At 33.2% G+C, this 25,253-nt stretch overlaps 1 protein-coding gene across 6 annotated transcripts in view; it reads right to left on the bottom strand.

Moving 5' to 3' along the window:
- The window catches only part of LOC132735969 (85/88 kDa calcium-independent phospholipase A2-like), a 35,968-nt gene extending 11,398 nt beyond the window's left edge, over positions 1 to 24,570 (bottom strand). For 2 of the 6 annotated variants that reach the window (XM_060723007.1, XM_060723011.1), the window contains exons 1-10: positions 24,415 to 24,570; positions 19,027 to 19,183; positions 17,311 to 17,412; positions 16,681 to 16,896; positions 11,008 to 11,185; positions 9,931 to 10,154; positions 8,298 to 8,394; positions 7,354 to 7,536; positions 5,894 to 5,923; positions 2,402 to 2,517 (exon numbers count right to left, since the gene is read on the bottom strand). In XM_060723007.1, coding sequence (XP_060578990.1) covers positions 2,402 to 2,517; positions 5,894 to 5,923; positions 7,354 to 7,536; positions 8,298 to 8,394; positions 9,931 to 10,154; positions 11,008 to 11,185; positions 16,681 to 16,896; positions 17,311 to 17,412; positions 19,027 to 19,148 — 1,268 coding nt within the window. In that variant the 5' untranslated portion in view covers positions 19,149 to 19,183; positions 24,415 to 24,570. Of the gene's footprint in view, positions 1 to 2,401; positions 2,518 to 5,893; positions 5,924 to 7,353; positions 7,537 to 8,297; positions 8,395 to 9,930; positions 10,155 to 11,007; positions 11,186 to 12,055; positions 12,085 to 16,680; positions 16,897 to 17,310; positions 17,413 to 19,026; positions 19,184 to 24,177; positions 24,238 to 24,414 lie in introns of those variants that run through there. The other 4 variants (XM_060723010.1, XM_060723013.1, XM_060723008.1 and 1 more) reach the window with 3 other exon arrangements.
- Between the last annotated feature and the right edge of the window lie 683 nt (positions 24,571 to 25,253).

Raw genomic sequence — 25,253 nt, 5'->3', positions numbered from 1 at the left:
ACAGGAAACTGTGTTTATCTATATTCATGCATATTGTTATTGGTTGAGTTTGATTAGACAAACATTTTCCAATCTTGTTAAACAATGTTCAAAATATATTTATATGTTTATTATGGGATAAATTCTATTTTTAACAATTAATAAATAAAATATTTAAAAAAAAATCATTTTACAGCAGTCAGTTACTAAAATAAAAAACCTACAAGTATCATTCATAGATTTATTATACGGTTACAGTACATGTTACATATACCGTGGCTGTAATTAAAGCCTTCCGGGTAGTCATTTATTGACCTTTGCACAGTTAGTTTCTTTTTATCGTTACTAAAAACGTCAAATAAACAATATTATCATAACAAACAAACCATTTAAACACCTCAATTATAATTGCCTTTATCACGATCACGAGGTGTTAAAAACATGTGTTGCCGGCTGTCACTAATTCAGGACATGTCGACCCGTAAATTTTGTTGTCTTTTTGTGTTTGTGTTTTTGTGGAACAATATATTATTATGTAAAAAGTTTTCCAGAACTGGGCAATGAGTTCGAGCGAAGGAAAGGTATTCCAGTGATCAAGTTCGAGCGAACGAAGTATAACTGTACTATTAGACTAGAAATGTGTCATCATGCCACGGATGCCCCCGCATGCAGCCAAAATTTCAAATGTTATAATATTTAGTTCCAAATTTGTTTGCACAAATTATTTTTTTCATTCTAAGTTCATAGCCCTTAAAACTTTTCAATGTTAACACAAACCATTTTTATACAATGTTCAAGGCACTGAAATTATTCAGTCTTAACCATTTTTTATACAATGTTTCAAGGCACTGAAATTATTCAGTCTTAACCTTTAAAAATAGCATATTGCATATTTGTAGCCAACATAATGGCTATATACATTTCCACAAAAGTATGAGTGCTGAAACTGAAAGTTCAAATTTTTTCCAACATTCAGGAAAGATAAGTTTGTCTAAAATCATTGAACCACGACCAAATTCAAAACTTAAACTGCTTATTCCTAAGATGTATCTATATTATTTTCAAAGTGAAAGGGACATAAACTCTGCCAAAAATCATCGAACCATGACCAAATTCCAACTTGACCTGCGCATTCCTTTGACATATCCATATGTCAATTTTGAGTTGAATATGTAACACTGTTGGGTTGATAATGAACAGAAACTGTAAATTTCATATCATTTTCAAAGTGAAAGGGGCATTACTCTGCCAAAAATCATTGAACCATGACCAGATTCGAACTTGGTCTGCGCATTCCAAAAACATATCCATATGTCAAATTTGAGTTGAATGTGTAATATTGTTGGGGAGATAATAAACGGAAACTGAAAATTTCATATTATTTTTAAAGTGAAAGGGGCATAACTCAGCCAAAAATCATCCAACCATGACCAAATTTGAAATTGACCTGCGCATTCCTTTGACGTATCAATATGTCAAATTTGAGTTGAATGTTTAATACTGTTGGGGAGATAATAAACGGAAACTGAAAATTTCATATTATTTTCAAAGTAAAAGGGGCATAACTCTGCCAAAAATCATCGAACCATGACCAAATTTGAACTTGACCTGCGCATTCCGTTGCATATAGATATGTCAAGTTTGAGCTAAATGTGTTGTACCATTGGGGAGTTAATGAACGGAAACTGAAAATTTCATATTATTTTAAAAGTAAAAGGGGCATAACTCTGCCAAAAATCATCGAACCATGACCAAATTTGAAATTGACCTGTATTTTCTCATGACATATCAATATGTCAAGTTTGAGTTGAATGTGTTGTACCGTTGGGGAGATAATGAACGGAAACTGAAAATTTCTGTTATTTTCAAAGTAAAAGGGGCATAACTCTGCCAAAAATCATCGAACCATGACCAATTTCGAACTTGACCTGTATTTTCTCATGACATATCCATATGTCAATTTTGAATTGAATGTTTTGAACCGTTTGGGAGATAATGAACGGAAACTGAAAATTTCATATTATTTTCAATGTAAAAGGGGCATAACTCTGCCAAAAATCATCGAACCATGACCAATTTCGAACTTGACCTGTATTTTCTCATGACATATCCATATGTCAAATTTGAGTTCAATATGTGCAAGGGTTATTAAGATAATGAACGGAAACTGATGATGACGGAAGGACGGAATGACGGAATGACGGAATGACGGAACAGGGTAACACTATATGCCCCTGCCATTATATGGCGGGGGCATAAAAATGATTATGTGTACAAACAGGACTGCTGACAATACAAAGTAAAACAGTACTTTTGGAACACAAACCAATCTTTCAGAAATTGTTCCACTCTTGGATAATCATAAGTAAATTGGACTCCTCATTTAAGTTTTGTAACAGAATAGGTATTAAACTGTGCTTACTTATTTTTGCCTTTTGACACAGCAGCAACGTGTCTCGGAGAATGACTGGTAGAATTTTTCTGGTTAACATCAGCTCCAAATACCACAAATATTCTCACAAGGTCTATATCATCTTGCTGTAAATAAAAATGTTAATACATTAACTATGTTATGATGTTCAACAACCATATCAACATATAATGTTAGGACGTGTACTAAACAGATGCCCCTCTTCTATTAATGAATGTGATTCATTAAAAAAATTTATAATATTTACATAAATAAACTAACTTTTGCACCTTATATCATAAAATACTGGACTATTACCCAAAGACAAATGATGTCTTAGTGAAATAAATATACGGCAAAAGTTATTCCCCTTCAACATATCTGGCGGTATTACCTCATTCAATCCAATTACCAAACTATTGGAATAAATTCAGTACATGTGTGAAAAGAAAACAACACAGGACTGTCATAATTATAGAAACGTAATAAACACATTTCAATAATTTCAAAAACAGTACAACATAAGCACCAATTGAACCCACATAACTTTATTAAGCAAGTTATTCCCCTTCAACTTTATCCACATATTGCTCTGATATTAGCTTTTATCATGAAATAAAAGGCATAAAATACACTACTGATTGAAGATTTCTTGGTAAAAAAATTACTTGAGGGTTGTAAACGGTGTACCAGACAAGTGGACTACAGGAAGCCAATTTGTGCACCACTTCTTATGAAAATATTTAAAAATTTAACTTTCATGTAATGTACAGATAGGTATGAAGAAAGTCTTTATAGACAGCACATTAACTATCTTACCAAGGGTTATTTAGAGTGAGTGAAGGAATTAGCACATCAAAATCAAACCTACCTCTTCACTACAAAGATATTTACTTTATTGGAGAAACTATAGTTACTAATGTGACAAAAATTAACAAAGTGTGACATCCATTATAAAAAAAAATGTCTGACATTGACGATATTACAGAAAACCTTTGCCTGGACATTGACCACCTTCACAAAAAGGAATCAAAATAAAGTTGTTTCCACTCTTGAAAATGATATGGACGATCTGCAGCGCAAAGCAATTGCAAACAATATGCGCATTTTCTGATGGCAGGTAAATCATTCGTTACGTGAACTTGATCCTAAAATTTATCTAATTAATGATGTCTTTAAAATAGCCAGTCCATCAACATCATGGGACCTAGACAATGTTCAACATATTAAGGTTTTCAATGTTAGGGACAAAGTAAAGTCATCCATGATAATAGTTTCATTTTGCTATGACGATAAAATGCCCGTTGTAAGGGGTTGAGAGGAGTTGTGCTAATATGGAATACCTGTCAGTAACAGTTTAACTAAACTTCAGCATGCTATATTACAATCCTTAAGGCAATATGGGAAATATGGTTATCATTATAAGTCTTTACTATATGTACCGGTACATGATGAAAATCAATGACCTCTGGGTGGGGCCAATTTTGACCGCAGGGTTATAATTTGAACAATCTTGGTATAGGTTCACTACACAATGTTTCATGCCAAATATCTAACCTTGGTCAATACAGTTTCTACTATAGACATATAAGGAAAACCTATGACCCCAGGAAAGGGCCAATTTTGGAACTAGGGGCAAATATCAAACAACTTTTGTAGAGGACCTATAGATGATATTACATATTAAATATCAAAGTTCTGAGCTTTGTACTTTCAGACAAGAATGTTTTAAATTTGCATTTTTGAAACTCCTTTTTTGGCCAAATGACCTACTTATGCAACAGACTTGAAAAACTTTAAAAAGGGACCTCCCAAGGATTATTCCTGTAAAGTTTGTTTACTGTGCAATCATTGGTTTCAGAGAAGATGTTATTTGAATTAATTGTTGACGATATGCAGGGCGATGGACAGTGGGGGATCACAATAGCTCACCATAAGCATGTTGTGCTCAGGTGAGCTAAAAAGTTGTACAAAACTATTATATAACAAATATGTAAGTATATTCTATATGAAGTGTAAATAATGGTTTAACTACATGTAGTTGCTATAGTTTATGGGACATTGTGCTAACTAGTTACTATGGTTCATAGGATAACAAGGACTTTTTTATTTACCATATTAACCTGACAGTTTTAGTTAATATAACAATTAATGAACATTAATCTAAGATGTGCTCAAATGTGACATAGACAACTAATATTGATCTTCAAATCTTGTGATCATATGGGCATAGTACTTATTTTTACATGTATTTAAAACATTTTAATGAATGACCAAATGAACAACTGTACAAAAAACCAAAAAAAACCCCCCAAAAAAAACAAAACAAGAGGGCCATGATGGCCCTGAATTGCTCACCAGAAACAACAGCTTTTCAGTGTTTGTCCATTGTCAATATTGTCCATTGTCAATATTTTCTAATATCAAATTTGAGCATAGAATATGTTTCAACAATAATTTGAAGAAATGCCATGACCTGGGGCATTTAAGCTTTAGCTTAAATAGGGCCATTATATTAATATGAGCAAACTTGATAAAAGACTACCTAAGAATGCTACAAAGTTTGGTGATCATTTATCAATTATTTCAGTAGGAAATGATGTTCAAAGGTTTTTCTATTTTTAGCTTTAGCGGCCCCTAAAAGGGGTTAATCAAATAAATATGAGCAAACTTGATAAAAGAGTACCTAAGAATGCTACAGACATGTTTGGTCATCATCCATCAACTAGTTCTATAGAAATAGACGTTAAAAGGTATTTCTTTTTTGAGCTTTTGCAGCCCCTAAAAAGGGCCAATCAAATTAATATGAGCAAACTTGATAAAAGACTACCCAAGAATGCTACAGACAAAGTTTGGTGATCATCCATCAATTAGTTTTGTAGTAGAAGATGTTTAAAGGTTTTTCTATTTTTAGCTCTACCTCTAAAAGGGGCCAATTGGAATATAATGAGCAAATTCAAGTGTGACTGTCACAAGGATGCTACAGACCAAATTTGAAGTAAATCTGTCCAGCAGTTTCAGAGAAGATGATTGTTGACGCATAACGATGGATGCCGGAGCATCCCCCTTTGATACTAATAGCTCAGTCTGAACCTTCAGTTCTGGTGAGCTAAAAAACAACAACCTAAATATCTAATATGTTCAAGGTCCATGCAAATTAAGAAACATTTAAAACATCAACATAAAATAGAAAATATGTTAGATATAACCAAAAACTGTTGGAGAAAGAGGTGGTTAACTCAGGCAAATATTTGTTATAGAGGGAATGTTTATTATGAGCTTGAAGAAAAATTTATGACATTAACTATAAAGTACTTCAAGAGTTAAATATTAAAATTCCTTTTTATATTTCATTACAATATGAAATGCTGCAGGCTTTTAATGTTTGAATGATAGATAATAATCAAGAGATAGTATTAAAATATCATCACTGAGACATTCTGGATATATCATAAATATTAAATCAAGCTTATTGGTCACCCAAACTCAATAATGTCCACTTACACTAGTCTTCATCTTGGTGTGTTGCTGCCACTAAAACATGTAATCACAGTTAGTTCACAAATCTAGCTTACCATTATAATGTTGCAACTAAAGCTACAAAGCCTTTGCCACTAGCAGAGATCCTTGCAGAGATCCAGGCAGGTCAGAACTGCTGCACTTTCTGACCAGGTTCTATACTGTTGGCTAACTATAGCCAAATTCCTTATTTCCATTAAGATATCCTAAGAGAGCGCCCTCAACTTTTATTTTTACAATGTACTTGATAATATAATAAGAACAGGTCCTTAAAAGTTAATAGATCTCCCATGATTATCCCAAAGACATGTATTAAGTTCCAGAATAATTTCCTGTGTTTGGTTAACACATATGAGCCACGTCACGACAAAACCAACGTACTGTGTTTGCTACCAGCATGGATCCAGACCAGCCTGCGCATCCACGCAGTCTGATCAGGATCCATGCTGTTCGCTTTCACTTTCTCTACTTGTAATAGGGTTAGTAAGTGCGCATGCGCAGGCTGGTCTGGATCCATGCTGGTTGCAAACGTATTATGTTGGTTTTGTCGTGACACAGCTCATATAACCCTAGCCCTCAAATCTTATTAGTAGCTAATTTGGCAAAGGTTTACCCATTCACTCAGTCAAGTAAATTTGTTGACACAGTAAAATAAAGTTTTGTTCTTGTAAGAAGAAATGTAAGTTAGCAAATAATTCATTAACTACATAAACACAAAACTTTGACCTTGTGGTCTCTAAAGTCCAGCCACAGTTAGAAAACTACCCAAGGTATGAAGACATTCGTCAATCAATAATAAGCTGTATAAGCAAGTGTTAATATATTTTAAGCACCACTTAATTGACTTTGTGACCCCCAAACTTTATCGAATATTCCTACTATAAACATGTATCTAAAATATCTGCAAATAAATAAAAGCTGTATGAGCAAAAGTGTACAAATCTAGTTTAACTCAGTTGATTGTGACCTTGTACCTGGTAATCCAGCCTCAAACTAAGGTTAGAAAGGCACTCTTGTTTGCATGATTGTGTCAGTTCAGTGTTTGAAATCTTGATAGGAAATTTATATCAGTAGTCAATGCAAAAGCAAAATTTTATAAACTTGCTTAATTTGAATAGCTTAACACATTAACAAAACTACCTGAAGTCTACTTCAAATACAGTAGATCAGCTGTGTTTAGAAATAGACACAAAAAATGACAAAATTTAGTGAAGATTCTATGGCCGAAATTTCGAAAATTCAAGCAAAAATATGTAACTAGTTATACATGTATTACATTGATCAAAGGTATATTTAGGTTGTATCAACTATTACATGACATGCATTTATACAACACAGAAAAACAAGCATCACTACTAGCTACATTACAGCATAAATGTAGGCACACACTATAACACAACATGGACACATACAGAGATGATATGATGTATGACATGATGTATTACCTGTACAGCTATATGTAGAGGTGTGTCACCATTACTGTCACCTATATTACACAATGCTCCATAACACAACAGCTCCATTAGACAGTCTGTACGATTCTTCATCAACATTATCATTATAGGAGCATGATTTGTACCACTTAATCCATCAACATCACAGCCTAGCTTACATAGTAACTCTGTTACCTAGGCAACATATAGAAAAATAATTCCCTGGTATTATACATGTATCATAAATGACAAAAATATACACAACAAGAGCAGGTTGAACTGGGTGATGCTCCCCGACTAGGTTTTGGACACAGAAAAGTATATCTTTGTAGTTTCAGAGTTATGTCCCAGACAAAGTTCAAAGTGTGAAAATTCCAAACTTAGGCAATGCAGAGTTACTGTTCTTTGCACTGCCTTTCTACTCAATTAGATCTATCTACTGACTTGCACGCAACACGTCAAGGTAGCAACCCAAATGTTGCACGCGACACATCATTTCAATATGGTGATCATTTATGTGAAATAGTTGCAAAATCCGCCTTCAAATAACAAAGTTATGGGCTGGACACGAATTCGGGACGTACGTACGTATGGACTGACTGACTGACTGACGGACGGACAACCTGGCGACTATATGCTCCCCCGAAATTTTACGGGGAGCATAAAAGTATGTGGTGTTATTTAATATATGATAATATATCAGTTTTTTATTTCAAAATCTTCGGTATTCAATAAATTTTAATCATTTATAACATAGCTATAAAGGAAGAGTGATTGTAAATAATCTAATGCCAAAGTTATTGAAAAATAATGTTTTGAAAATAACCGATTTGCTACGATATTGGCCGATGTTAGAATTTTTTTCAAAATAAGCTTGAATCCTAAAGCTTCACAAAGTCCTAAGTCATGAAATGAACATAGAAAAACATTTATATATTACAATCTACAAAATATACCTCTCTAGTTTTAGCCCAGTGGAGTGGTCTCCCATTATATTTCTTGTCTCCTGCCTCTTTCTGACTTGGATGTTTCTTTATGATCAGCTCTATAATCCTGAAACAAAAACTCTTAACATTAACTAATTAATAAATGACAAAACGTTTGTTTAAAATTTTTACTAGTAAACTATAAATGTTAAAAAAAATTAAGGAATATATCACATGTATATTTCTTGGTTAGTTAAATAAGTCAAGAATAAATACATTAATTTTGTAACAAAGTCAAAATCAACATTTAATAAAGACAATGGAAAAGACATCATTTTCAAGAATCTCTGATAATTATATTAATTCTTGTTAAAATAAACAAGATGGTCATGGTGGCAATTAGTAATAACATGTGGAAATAAGCTATTAGAGTACATAAGGCAGGGTCCTTTATTTACCTCAGGGGAATGACTCATGACTTCTGTAAATTCCACTAAGCAATGCTACTACATGTATACCAAATGTGTAACTTAAGGCCATAAAGTTTAAGCATAAATGATATATGCTTTCCTATTTAAATCCTTGTAAACTGACTGACCAATTTTGGCCCTGGGACCTGATTTTTATTACTTTTGTTAAGGAAAAAAAAGCTGATGCCACATACTAAATATCTCAACCCTGGAACGGAATCTTTTTTATTTTAGAAGTTTTTTTTCAGCTCCTGTGACCTACATGTACATGTACTCATGCATCAGACTAGAACCATCTATATAACTACTTTATGGGGTAACCTATCCTTACTATGCTGTTTTAGTTCTATCATAAATGTTTATGCACTTTTTATTATAAGTTAGTGAATTTATTAATCTATTTATTTATTTATTTTTTAGGAAATCTTCAATTATGTATAAATTCTAGATGTTAACTTTAAACTATTACTATTTTATTAATTTTTAAATTTTTATTATTATTGTTTTCATTTATTTCACATTGCTACATGTATCATACTTAAATTTCTAGACTACAGTCATCTATTACTTTTATAAACTGTTATTACTTTTAATATAATATGTACTGTACATGTCATCAAACTATGCCTTAATTTACCATCTTATTGTAAAGTTCTTCTTAACCTTGATACTTTTATTTCATGCTTAAAGCTGCTACTAGTTTTATATGTTTTTATTTTCAGATCTGTTATATGTTAGTAAATATGTTTTATGCCTTTGTTATTGTCGGTAAATAGCTTATTAGCTAATGTTTCTTGTAATATGTAAACCGACTTAAAATAAAGTTTCTTGTATCTTGTTGTGCAGTTTGGTCAAAATTCACCGTGTGGTTTCAGAGATGTTGTTCAAAGAAACTGTTGATAACAAAAGACGATGGACAACAATGGACAGACAACATGCAATCACAAAGCTCATCTCTGAATACATTGTTCTCAGGTAAGTTAAAACTTCATTCAAAAAAGAAAAAGGTTATAAAATCATTCAAATCCTTTTGATTAAAGAATGTTCCAAAATTCTTCAATTACTGACAATTACAAATATTGTTTAAATAAGAAAGGTTTGCTAGTTAATAATGAAATGACAATAGATAACTCATTTTATTTTTAATAGCATTAATTGTTTTATTTTGTCATATATTTTTCAGAAGTTTATACTTTGTCTCCCCCAGGGTTACTGCTACATGTATAGGTAATCTGTTAGACTTGGATATAGCAGGATCAACCCCTCCCTCTAATAACGTCTCTACAATCACATGTTTCTCCACAGGGGGTTCGCCTGTAACAACATCAGGGGGGTTAAGACACGCTTTATATAGTGGTGTTTGACCTTTCTCATCCATCCAGTCATATACTTGATTCTTGTCTTGATCAAACAAAAACTGAAATCAAATCATTTCACTCGTAAAAACTAATTCTAAGAATAAAGTTACTTTATCTATAGTATTTACTGTAGGACACTTGTCTGCTATTTCAAGTTATCTAAGCAAATAAATATCCACTGATACATGTAGTTACCATTTTCAAATTGATAAATGAACATTTGTATTTCAATTCAATTCCTCAATAAGGTTGTACCTAAATAAAGATTATACAAGATTATCTCTACTTGCTTCAAAATGTAACAGAATACAGTTATTTGTATTATCTTTCAAAAACGTAACATACAGAATTTAGATCTATTAATAACATTGTTTGATTCAAAATTTCAAGTTTCAAAGTTAATATCACTATCTAAAGCTGTCACTGATTCAGATTAATATATTGATATCCAATGACAAATATCTATGATACACCAACATATATCAATAATAAGTTATGCATTTACTCTTTTGCACTTGTCTTTAATTCACTTTCATAACATTTTAAAAAATTTCAGTACAAGACATATTGTTCTGTTCATACAACTATGATGTGTACATTTATAAATGCCTATTGCATGATCTTTGTCCTGACCTTTTTTTGCAATCACTGCTATGAAATATTTCCATTACAAAATGATAACATAGTTTTAGACATGTAGTTTTGACTGGGAAAGTCAAAATAATTGATTTTTTTTTCAAATCTGTATCTATTACTGATCAACAGAAAAATATCAATGATACATCGATATTGATTCTATCGATGACAGATATACATTTATTAAAAAAAACAAAGTAATCCATGAATTATTTTAAATGGTATGACAATTCAATTATGACATGAAGACCTTTTTTTTTAATATTATAACATTACCTCTAACACCTCAGGTAGATGTTTTACAGCATAATGATATACTGTCATGCCCTTGAAGTCTGCCATATCAATCTGTGCATTATGTATCAACATCTCATGAACACAATGTTTTTCTCTACCTATCACACCTGCCATCAGTGGTGTAACACCTGATACACTGTCTGCAGCATTTATCATACTGTAAAATATATAAAATCAAAAGTGGTGTAACACCTGATACACTGTCAGCAGCATTTATCATACTGTAAAATATATAAAATCAATAGTGGTGTAACACCTGATTCACTGTCAGCAGCATTTATCATACTGTAAAATATATCAAATCAATAGTGATGTAACACCTGATACACTGTCAGCAGCATTTTTCATACTGTAAAATATATCAAATCAATAGTGGTGTCACACCTGATACACTGTCAGCAGCATTTATCATACTGTAAAATATATCAAATCAATAGTGATGTAACACCTGATACACTGTCAGCAGCATTTATCATACTGTAAAATATATCAAATCAATAGTGGTGTCACACCTGATACACTGTCAGCAGCATTTATAATACTGTAAAATATATCAAATCAATAGTGGTGTAACACCTGATACACTGTCAGCTGCATTTATCATACTGTAAAATATATCAAATCAATAGTGGTGTCACACCTGAAACACTGTCTGCAGCATTTATCATACTGTAAAATATATCAAATCAATAGTGATGTAACACCTGATACACTGTCAGCAGCATTTATCATACTGTAAAATATATCAAATCAATAGTGGTGTAACACCTGATACACTGTCAGCAGCATTTATCATACTGTTAAATATATCAAATCAATAGTGATGTAACACCTGATACACTGTCAGCAGCATTTATCATACTGTTAAATATATCAAATCAATAGTGGTGTAACACCTGATTCACTGTCAGCAGCATTTATCATACTGTAAAATATATCAAATAAATAGTGATGTAACACCTGATACACTGTCAGCAGCATTTTTCATACTGTAAAATATATCAAATCAATACTAGTGGTGTAACACCTGATACACTGTCAGCAGCATTTATCATACTGTAAAATATATCAAATCAATAGTGGTGTAACACCTGATACACTGTCAGCAGCATTTATCATACTGTAAAATATATCAAATCAATAGTGGTGTAACACCTGATACACTGTCAGCAGCATTTATCATACTGTAAAATATATCAAATCAATACTAGTGGTGTAACACCTGATACACTGTCAGCAGCATTTATCATACATAAAATCAATAGTGGTGTCACACCTGATACACTGTCTGCAGCATTTATCATACTGTAAAATATATCAAATAAATAGTGGTGTAACACCTGATACACTGTCTGCAGCATTTATCATACTGTAAAATACATCAAATCAATAGCGGTGTAACACCTGATACACTGTCAGCAGCATTTATCATACATAAAATCAATAGTGGTGTCACACCTGATACACTGTCTGCAGCATTTAGGGTAAAGGATCGCAAATACGGACAGATGACAATTTCGGACACCAAACTGTATAAATCTAATATCTTATAACTAATAAGCCATATGATTAAATTAAATAACCTACTTTTACTTTGAATACGAATATCCTTATCTACAATGTGAATTATTATGTATTCTTAAATCCTAATCAAGCAGGCCCGCTGGGTTCTTTCCCTTTTCGTTACCGAGTCGGAAAGTTTAAAACCGCGAAAATTCAAACAAGAATCACGGTGAGTATATTTCTCAACGATTATCCATAAAACAATTATTCACTGTCTTATTTGTGCTTGACATATGACATACTTTGTCTTTAGATGTAGAAATTGTCGAAGATATGTGCAAATATACTTTAAAATCCCTAAAAATAAGAAAAATAAAGTGTCCGAATTTCCCCGATCACTACTTATGGGCAGCATTTAATTTCGAACCAGAACATTTTTAATTTCGGACATGTTCTGAACATTTGAAATATGTCCTCGTATAATAAGGTTGGTTGCTATTAAACCACATTTATTAAGCATAACTTTCGGTTTCAGATCTTTGAGATGGCTAGAAAATCTAAAAACATCTATAAAAAATACGACGACAATTTGATTAAAGCAGCAATAGATGTCATAAAATCTGGTCAAATGTCATTGCGTAAAGCGTCAAAACATTATGGGATACCAAAATCAACATTAAGTGACAGATTAACAGGGAAGGTTGCCTCTGATGCTAAATCTGGTCGTCCTCCTACAGTGCCATTAGATGTGGAAGCAGACATAGTTGGACGTGTGACAACGGCAGCTGGGTGTGGTTTTGGCATAACAAGGCGAGATTTCTTGATAAAAACAGGCCGATTATGCCAAAAAATGGGTCTCAAAACTCCATTCAAAAATGGAATACCAGGCAAAGGTTATTTCCAAGGTCTTAAGAGAAGACATCCATCTATTGTAATCCGTAAGCCAGAGAAGTTGGGTACATCTCGAGCCAGGTGCCTTAATCCAACTATTGTTAACCGATATATAGATGATCTTGGTAAACTCCTTATCAGTCTTGGAATTGAGAATAAGCCATCTCAAATATGGAACATGGACGAGACAGGCAAACAATTTGAGCACAACCCAGTCCGTGTAGTTGCAAGAAAGGGGGTGAAAAATTTGCCGGGTCGTACTAGTAATCAAAGGACCAACACCACCATCCTGGCATGCGTAAGTGCAAGTGGTCAAGCTATGCCTCCTCTTATGATCGTGAAAGGTAAGACCCAAAGGTCACTATATTCGTGGAACACGGCTGCAGCGCCCCAAGGGACTAAATGGGCCTTCCAAGAGAATGCTTGGATGACAGAAACTATATGTAAGGACTGGTTTGAAGAAATATTTCTTCCCTTCTGCGGCAGTGCTAGACCCCAATTATTGATTTGTGATGGTCATCGTTCACATGAAGCACATGCACTCCTGGAAATTGCCAAAGATAACAATATTGAAATTCTAGCTCTCCCTCCCCATACTACTCACAAACTTCAGCCACTTGACAAGAGTGTGTTTGGCCCTTTTAGTGCATATTACAACGAAGGTTGTACTGAATTTCTCTCAGCTAGTCCTCATCACACTATAAATAAATGGTCATTCCCTGAGATCATTGCACGGGCTTGGGAACGTGCCATGACTGAAAAAAATATAACTAGCGGATTTTCATCATGTGGTATATACCCCTTCAATCCACGTGCTTTACGTACAGAGGATTTGTTACCATCGACTATGTTTGACAAGCCATTGCATGCCATCACCTCATCAGTTACACCCACCTCTACAATGACTTCGACTGCGCTTGAAGAGAATTATGTTGGCGTATCAGAAGTTAATACTACACTGAACCTAGCTTCATCAAGTACGTCTATCCCTTATGAACCCTTGCCTGACCAACAGATTGAAATGCCTACCTCCTGTGCAACACAGATTGTACCATCCATATCATCTACGAGCAATATATCTATCCTTACTCCAAAATTTTACTCGGACGACCCTAATGAAGCAGTAGAACTTCATGAAGCCACTGATCAAGAAATTTCGTACATTCTTCCTCTATTTCCCGAGATAATAATTGAAGATATAAAACTCTCTGGTGGGGATTTTTGTAGTGAAAATTATTTGCCCAATGAAAATCAATCCCAGAATGATGAGTTGAATGCACTTGCTCCTTTGCCACAGTGCAATTGGAATGTTGACATTGATTCCATATTTAATGTCCCACAAAATGTTAATGTAAATGAAAGAAAGAGGAAAAGTACCGTTAGTACTTCGCACAGGCTACTCACGTCCAATGAAGTATTGGCTGAAAAGAGGCAGAAGCAGCTTGATAAAGAAAACATCTTGCAATTAAAAGAGCAACGTCGCCATGCGAGAGAGGTAAAAAAGGCCGTGAAATTTATTCAGGATTTAAAAAAGATCAATGTTAATTTAAAGGTGGGTTTATTTTATTACAGAAACAGTTTTTGCACATTATTCTTCGACATTTTCTAACATTCTAAGATTGAAAATTACATAACAATATACAATAAAAACAACGCTACGATCAGGAAAAAAACGTAAACTAATCTATTCCAAATAATTCTGTTTAATATTCAGTTATATTATTCTTTTTTTAAAAGCTCTTACTTATACATTTTAAATTATATTCTGAATTTTTGTGAGTGTTTATTTAAAGAAAATATGAACACGCCAACTGCTGCTTACCTGATATTCTTCGATCGACATTTTCAAACATTTTAAGATTAGAAAATACATATCAATATACATTACAAACAAAGCAACGATCAGGAGACAAACTGTAAAATAATCTATTCAAAATGATTATATTTAAAGTTCTCACTTACGCATTGAAATTATATTATGTTTTTTGTCTATTTACAGTAAATATGAACACGTCAACCGCTGCTCACCTGAGAGATAGAGAACTTTTTGGAAGTTTGTCATTGTATATGAAAATGACAGCAATACTTAACACTATGGTCAATTGTGAATACCTTTACGACCATCCGCTGATTGACGATATATTTGTTTATCTTAGAGACTTCGTCTGCTCCAATATTTGTAAATTAAGAATGTTATATGAACGTTACAAGATTTTACGTGACATTTGTGAAGAGGACCAAAGCATTGTTTGGGTGGCACACTCATATGCCCTAGAAGTTAATGATTGTTACTTGTTAAATTTAACAGAAACTGTTAAAAAAGAATCACTTTAATGTTGTGCCTTAAGTGAAATGAACTGATACATATGTCAAAAAAGAAATAAAATATGTTTAAGTCTCTTCTGGCGACGATAATATTACTTTTTTAAAAAATGAAAATGTGTCCGAAATTCCCCGCTTCTGTCCGTATTTCCCCGATTTTACTCGATTAACAATTTGTGAATTTTCTAAATAAATCAAACATGTAATTTGCAGCTGGGAGCCAGTATATAGTCCTTACATAGCATAGTTCCCGGCTAAATAGGCTACAGACGGTTAAATACATATTCGCAGCTAGACGAATGAAATTGGTCGCAGAATGCAAAAAGTGTCCGAAATATGACGACATTACCCTATCATACTGTAAAATATATCAAATAAATAGTGGTGTAACACCTTATACACTGTCTGCAGCATTTATCATACTGTAAAATATATCAAATCAATAGTGGTGTAACACCTGATACACTGTCAGCAGCATTTATCATACATAAAATCAATAGTGGTGTCACACCTGATACACTGTCAGCAGCATTTATCCCACTGTAAGCTATATCAAATCAATAGTGGTGTAACACCTGATACACTGTCAGCAGCATTTATCACACTGTAAAATAATAAAATCAATAGTGGTGTGAGGCCTGATATACAGTCTGCAGCACTAATGATAATATATCAAATCAATACTGTTGTGACACTTGATACATAGTCTGCAGCATTAATCACACTGTAGGATATATCAAAACATGTTTTCTTTTTGCAATTTGAGTGAGGACCATAGGCCTATTAGATGCTGGTAAAGATTAACCAAAACAACATAGGTTATGTTGATCAAAAGGGGCTGAATTATTATTATCCCTCAGAAATCAAGATTATTAGCAATATAATACAGATCATCAAACTTGAGCATAATATATCTTTAAAATATATCATAATTACTTTTCTATTTCTGGATTTTTGAATGCCTCGAAGAAGCCATTATAAGCAGCAACATGAGCACAGTTCCAGGTAGGATGGTCTCTGATAGTGTCACACACACCCTGGATCTTATCATCCTGACTGAGGGAGCTTGAACTCTGAACCAGCAGAGATAAAATAATGTTCAACTGCTTGTAGAATGTTTTAGCTTCTACATCCTTTGTAAGACGGAACAAACTGTAGATAAAACAATTAAAACATTTTATAATGAAGAGTCTTCAGAAATATTTGCTTTTTTTTCCTCCAGCCATTATGAACATCTCTGGGCCATAATCACATAATAACTCTCATCAACAAAGTATTAACATTCATGTTTTCAATTAAAATTAGATATAACCAATAGAAAGAGAAGTCATTTAGAGGGCATATCTTTATAAAATCTGAACATGTTTATCATTCTATATGGAATAGCTTGGTCATTTTGTGGAGGCAAGTCACTAATATAGTGATGATAAACGAAAAAAAAATCTTTAAGATTCACATAAACTTAAGAATTGTTTAAAAATATAATTACTTTTTTAGAAGTTTTTGTTAAAATTTTGTATGGACAAGGTATCAAGTAAGTTTATAAACAAATATTTCAATAAAGACCTGTAAAACTTCTGTGTAGCCCCAGGATGAGAAAACACACATTCAAAACAACCTGGTTTCTTGTATAACTTGACATACTCACTCTTCAATTCTGTTTGTAAACTGAAATAAATCAAAACCAGGCATTTTGTCTTTAAAATTACATTAATATACAATTCAAAATTAAACACAAATAATAAGTCTGTAAATTTACTTCTAAAGTAATAATTTTAAAGTAATAAAAGTTTGATGTACTTATTGACCACTAGTTTGCCATTACATCTGTTCAGCAAGTTAAACCAGTATCTATACTACATGCCAGCTTGCACATATGTGCAGTTTCACCAGTCTCTATACTACATGCCAGCTTGCACATCTGTGCAGCCCACTAGCTTGCACATCTGTGCAGTTTTTCCAGGCTCTATACTACATGCCAGCTTGCACTTCTGTGAAGTTTCACCAGTCTCTATACTAAATGCTAGCTGGCTTGCACATCTGTGCAGTTTCAACAGTCTCTATACTACACGCCAGATTGCACATCTGTGCAGTTTCACCAGTCTCTATACTACATGCCAGCTTGCACATCTGTGCAGTTTCACCAGTCTCTATACTTCACACCAGCTTGCACACCTGTGCATTTTCAACAGTCTCTATACTACACACCAGCTTGCACACATGTGCAGTTTCACCAGTCTCTATACTACATGCCAGCTTGCACATCTGTGCAGTTTCACCAGTCTTTATACTACATGCCTGCTAGCTTGCACATCTGTGCAGTTTTTCCAGACTATACTACATGCCAGCTTGCACATCTGTGCAGTTTCACCAGTCTCTATACTACATGCCAGCTTGCACATCTGTGCAGTTTCACCAGTCTCTATACTACATGCCAGCTTGCACATTCATGCAGTTTTACCAAGCTCTATTCTAATGACTGATCTAGTTTTATTGTTTCGTATTGAAATCCCAGGCACTACAGTTGCAAGGTCAAAGCAGAGCAAGTCCTTCATTGAAAGTTAGCTGGTTATCAATTGATATCGCATTGGCACAAGATATAATTTTAGAAACAAGACAAAGGATTATTAATCAGCACCAATTTTTTTATAAGCTGAAATTTCTAAATTCTAATTCTATCAAATTATTTGGAAACATAGCTTTAAAGTTTAAACTGATACCATCAATGGTTCAAATATTACACATTTTCATGAGTATAAAAAGCTTTTTTAACCTATTTAAATAATCAAGAACAAAACTCATTAAATAGTTTGTTTTTTACATGTATAAAATTAAATATCTCTTGAATATCATCATAAAATTGATACAAAAAGATTCTGTAGAACTTTAACTAATAGTATCATATTTTCTACATCAAAGGTCACATGTCATGGTGACTTCAACATTATCATATTTAACTATCTGGGTGACTGCTGTCAAACATGTACTTGGAATCATTAACTCAGAAACACAAAGATCAGAGAACATTTGAGCTGCGTCATGACAAAACCAATATAATGGGTTTGCGACCAGCATGGATACAGACCAGCCTGCGCTTCCGTGCAGTCTGATCAGGATCCATGCTGTTTGCTATCAGTTTCTTTACTTGTTATAGGGTCTGTAAGCGAACAGCATGGATCCTGATCAGACTGCACGGATGCGCAGGCTGGTCTGGATCCATGCTGGTCGCAAACACATTATGTTGGTTTTGTCATGACACGGCTCAAATTTTATGTTACATACCTGTTATAAGACTCTTGTTTCACTACCTGCACCTTGTAAGGGTTTATACTTGCTGTGACAATATTACCAACAGAACTTATCCCAGAGCTCATACCATCAACCAAAGTCTTAAATAGTGACATCTTGTTGTCTGTTACTTAGTTAAAACTGTCAATGTCTGTGAATACACAATACTAAATGTTAAATAGGTACATCATTATAAACACAAAATAGTTATACATGTACAATTATTACTGTTTCAAATTATGCAAGACGTTTACAACACTGTTAATGTTATCAGCCATTTATATTTGAATTACATTCATGTACATGTATGTTACCCAATAACTACAATGTTGTCACTTTATTCCAGACCATGATATTATCTAACTGAAAGTCGGGAGTCATTAGATTAGAAACTAAATCTATATAGCAAGTTTAAATTAAAATATAAAAACAGACATATGCTAAAGAAAATACTTTGACCCCTAATGTTATGATTAATTTGAAAGATATGTGGTCACAGTGATTTTTAAACAATAACATTCAATATGTGCTAATGACCAAATTAAGTAACTAATAATAAATATATGTTTGACTTTAAGCTAATGTTTTACTAAATGTTTTACTAAATGATATCACCCATGATAGCTGATACACTAAAACTCAGACAGTCTTATTTTCTTATCAATTGAATTAAAACAAGAAACATTGCAATGCAATGAAACCAGGTTTTCAGCAAAAACATTTCACTGAAGCTTTTTGCATAGAAAACATTGTTTACTATATATTCCATATAACAAAAAAAGCAAAGGGCCATAATAAGGTCAAATGTTCACTTTATATTCCATATAAGAAAAAAACAACAAAGGGCCATAATAAGGTCAAAAATGATCAAATCACAAAACCCCCAAGATATGCGCAAGGGCACTTGATGACAAAGCTTCTGTGAAAGTTTTGTCCAAATAGTTTGAGAAATGTGGAAGGAGTAGTGCAAATAAGAATTTGTCCACTTTATATTCTATATAAGGAACAAAAGCAAAGGGTCATAATTACGTCAAACATTATGGAATCTCAAAACCGTGACAATATGTGCCAGGCCAATTGATGACATAGCTTATGTGAAAGTTTCGTCAAAATCCCTTGAGAAATGTAGGAGGAGTTGTGCACAGAAGAAATTGTTCAATATATATTCCATATAAGGAACAAAAACAAAAGGCCATAATTAAGTCAAACATTATCAAATCTAAAATCCCTTACAATATGCACCAGGGTACTTGATAACAAAGCTTCTGTGAAAGTTTTGTCAAAATCCTTTTAGAAATGTAGGAGGAATTGCGCATAGAAGAATTTGTTCACTATATATTCCATATAAGGAAAAAAAATAAACGGCCATAATTAGGTCAAACATTATTAATTCTCAAAACCCTGACAATATGCACTAGGCCAATTGATGACAAAGCTTCTGTGAAAGTTTCGTCAAAATCCCTTGGGAAATGTAGGAGGAGTTGTGCACAGAAGAAATTGTTTACGCCCGCCCATCCGCCCGCCGACATACCTCAATCTAATTACCTTCAGAAAACCTGCTTAAAAATACATTAATAAACACATTAAATGAGTGGTTTTCAAAGAGCAGAGATGGTACAAAAGTAAATGAGTAATACTAGAATTTGTTTTGATTAAGTTACTGTAAGGGTTTAGAACTGTTTAGTAGAAGGGTAGAAAATGAATAAACATTCTGGTAAGCTCAGTCAGTAGTGTAGAACCAAGGCATCCTGGTTTAAATCCCAGTATAAGACTGCACATTCTTAACACCATGTGACCTTTTGCATGTGCATAATAATTATAGGAAAATTTAAGTGATACAAGGTCACTGATTAACTATCACCGGATTAAACATGCATCAAACACATAATGTAATAGCAACAAATAAACATGTAATGTAACTGTTTAAATAGACCAGAGGGCAATGATAATGTTAACACAAATTGTTTGCTATTCAGTCTGTACATATTTTCTCCAGAAATGAGAAATGAACTTGTCCAAATTGAAAGATGGACAAGTCCATTTAAGACATTTAAAATTGTATGTATTAAAGAAGATATCATAATAACATTAATGTTTGCTTTGGAAAATGAACAAATATTATCATAATTTATTCAATCTATTTAAACATGTTTATAATCTTATCAGTAAATATCAAACAACACTTTGGATGTCACAAATGCTAAACTTTGTTACAATTACTGAAAGATTTATAATTTTACAGTGAAACTTGTAAGCCATTAATATTTTTCAGTTAGAACACATAAAATAAATTAAACATTGTTATATTTCAAAACATAATTCAATATTTTTCCCCTGTTACAGTTCAATTTCAGCCCTTGCCCTGCTGAATCTCTGTAATAAAGTTGCTTGGCTTTGAATTTTGATACAGAATTTCAATATCAACATACTTTTGTTTGTATCATTTTACGCCTTTTCCCAACGTTTTTCAGCATATAGGGGGGTGTTCCAAACCACTTTCCTGGAGATTTACACCATACTAACTCCCTTCCCCGCCCCAAACTCCCAAAACATTTTCCCCACAACCCACCCAAAAGTAAATGGCTAAAAACATGGACTCTAACCCCGACACGGGCGGGCAAATCAACATACATAAATAAAATTAAGTTACCAACCATGAAGAGCCTACCAGGTGACCAAAAAGCAGACTACCCGGCTCTATGCTGGGAGCAAAACTAACACTTTTATTCCCGAAGGGTTAAGAAATCTGGGAAATGACAAAAAAGGGCTATGAAGCTTCATGGGTTGGGGGAAAACTTTCAGTGTTTCACAGTGCATTATTTATAAAAAAAAACAAGCTGACAATTATTTTATTGATCTTCCATAAACATACAATCATCATTGACCTTCCATCAGCTGACAAACATCATTGACCTTCAATTAAATAAGCTGACAAAGATTACTGACTGTTAATAAACTGACAAAGATCACTGATTGTCAATAAGCTGACAAAGATCACTGACTGTAAATAAACTGACAAAGTGCATTGACTATCAAAAAACTGACAAAGATCACTGATTGTCAATAGGCTGACAAAGACCAATGACTGTCAATAGGCTGACAAAGATCAATGACTGTCAATGAGCTGACAAAGATCACTGATTGTCAAAAACTATCAAAGATCAATGACTGTCAAAACACTGACAAAGATTAAAGACTGTCAATAAGTTGACAAAGATCACTGACTGTCAATAAGCTGACAAAAATCACAATGACTGTCAATAAACTGACAAAAATCAATGACTGTCAATAAACTGACAAAGATCACTGACTGTCAATAAACTGACAAAGATTACTGACTGTCAATAAGCTGACAAAGATCACTGATTGTCAATATGCTGACAAAGATCAATGCCTGTCAATAACCTGACAAAGATCACTGACTGTCAATAAGTTGACAAAGATCATTGACTGTCAATAGAGGTGCAACGATACCTTTCGATGCATCGAAAACCGGTTTTATGAGCGCCGATTCGATTCCCGATACCAACTGTAACATTTTCGATTCGATTCCCCACCCAAAAATAAACATGGAAAAAAGTGAAAGTTTTAGTCTTTCCCTTCGCGCTTTATCACGTTACATACGATTTGGCAGTTAAACTCGGGTCAATCCAATCATGGGGGCGCGTAAGTTTTTTTTCGGGCAAACAAGTCAAAATGGGCTACCAAACATCAATGTTGATAGAAAAAAATTAAAAAACTCCTAAAAAATTAAAAATCAAAGAATTGGGAACACTTGGTTTCTCGGGGAAGGCCAGGACAACGATAAAGCTACTTGCAAAATATTTTACGGACATTGTCCATATCCAAAGTCCGGCAGTACTATAATTTAATGCAACATATGAAACGAAAACCGATGTGGACTTTTTGGTAATCATGACATGCCTAGTTCAAGTTCAGCAAAAAGGTCTGTTTGTAACTTAGTTACTAGACTAAGAGTATTGTTGTGATAACACTGACATAGGATTGATTATTCATTTTACATATTATGGAATTATTAAACAGAATATCTGAATATCAGTTTCTGAAAACCTTGTGAAACTTTGCTTCATTATTATTTACTTTACAATTTACATACTTTGTTAAATTCCTAGTCAGCAGAAGGTATCTGTGATAGTCATGTTACTGAGAATAATGATTATATGTCTGATTAGAATTATTTTCCAAATAGACAAGAGCTTTTTATTCTCATAAACACAATTATTAAGTCAAAAAAAATTTAATATAATTAGTTATATAACAACAGAAAAGCAAAGCACCAGGTGAAGGGCCACTCACTTTTGGAGCAGACAAGCAGAACTATATACCAAAGATAAATTAGTAATCAGAAATGTATCGAATCGAAAAAAATCGAATCGGAGTGTCTAAAATCGAAATCGAATCGAATCGAACATTTGGTGTATCGTTGCAGCCCTAACTGTCAATAACCTGACAAAGATCACTGACTGTCAATAAGCTGACAAAGATTACTGACTGTCAATAACCTGACAAAGATCAATGCCTGTCAATAAACTGACAAAGATCATTAATAATTGGCCTTCCATCACCTGACAAAAATCACTGACCATCAATAAAATAAACTAAAATAAAGATCATTGACTGTAAATTTCATGTCGGTTTTCAACTGTATTAAAACTTGGCTGCTGATGTCCGATATCAAGTGCATCAAGTAAAAATCTCTGTTCTGTGTCACTTGGCATGTGACTTTGATAGCCTTTGTGACTTTGATAATTTTCTGAGGGTACATGTACCTAGGATGAAAATCAAGTTTGATGACATCAAGTGCTACAGACTTGTTGACTTAACATCCAGCTCCAGAACTTGGGATATTTTCTAGATAAAAGAACTTAGTTAAAACAATTATCTGGAACATTCAGAGACATAGAGCTTCCTAAATAGCAGTTGATGTTTATATCCCAGATCTATCTTTATACATGTACTGACCACAGGGTCTCTGCACAGTGTTGGGATAGTCCCTGTGGTATTTTTTTTTCTAGAATTACTTTTTACACTATCCAAACACAGTTTCTGTGGTACTGACGGATGTCTTTAGAAACAGAAACAAGAATGCTCTTACAATAATTATCAATAATATAAGCCATTTACCAAGCTAGTGATAACAAATAACACAGTCTCTTCTTAATGAAACTGGTTTATAAAAACATACAAAAAACATACAATAAATTTGGTTAAACAATCCATGCATAAAATCTATTTAAAAAGAGTGACTAATTTGACAAAATAGAACAGTTATCCGAATTGTTTTACGTATCCGAAATATACGCCAAATACAAATTACGTTTTCAAGTCTAGATCATTTTGATATGTCAAAATTTAACTTACTGCGTAGGTATTTCTGATACCGCTATCAAATTTGAGTTTAGCACCAACTGATAGTATTAAGAAAAGAACTTAGTCGCATTGTTTTTGTTGTTGTCCTGTGATTTCCTACAGACTGGTTCCCGTTCTGTAAGTGACTGGTTTCCGTTCTGTAAGTCTCTATATGAAATTTATTGAAATATGAATAATATTGAACTAGTAGACATAGACTAACTAACTAACTAACTAACTAACTAACTAACTAACTAACTAACTAACTAACTAACTAACTAACTAACTAACTAACTAACTAACTAAAACTAACTAACTAACTAACTAACTAACTAACTAACTAACTAACTAACTAACTAACTAACTAACTAACTAACTAACTAACTAACTAACTAACTAACTAACTAACTAACTAACTAACTAACTAACTAACTAACTAACTAACTAACTAACTAACTAACTAACTAACTAACTAACTAATAACTAACTAACTAACTAACTAACTAACTAACTAACTAACTAACTAACTAACTAACTAACTAACTAACTAACTAACTAACTAACTAACTAACTAACTAACTAACTAACTAACTAACTAACTAATACTAATAATTACCGACTTAGCTGATCAAATTGAAAGACAAACAAAAAAACAACAATAAATAAATAGGCCCTATAGATCGACAGACCTGAACGCGTAAGACTCATGTTGGCCTATATTTTTATCTAATCACCCGAACATGTCCAGCTTTACAGATGAATAAATAGTTCTGATAAACCAATAATAACAGTTGTCAGTTGTCTTCCTATTTGCTTATATTATAATTATATGGTAGATTTGAGCATATTTA

Source organism: Ruditapes philippinarum, unplaced genomic scaffold (assembly GCF_026571515.1).
Source record: "Ruditapes philippinarum isolate M1 unplaced genomic scaffold, ASM2657151v2 ctg1381_1_1_1_1, whole genome shotgun sequence".
Lineage (NCBI taxonomy): Eukaryota > Metazoa > Mollusca > Bivalvia > Venerida > Veneridae > Ruditapes > Ruditapes philippinarum.
This window is presented reverse-complemented; position numbering and strand designations above follow the sequence as displayed.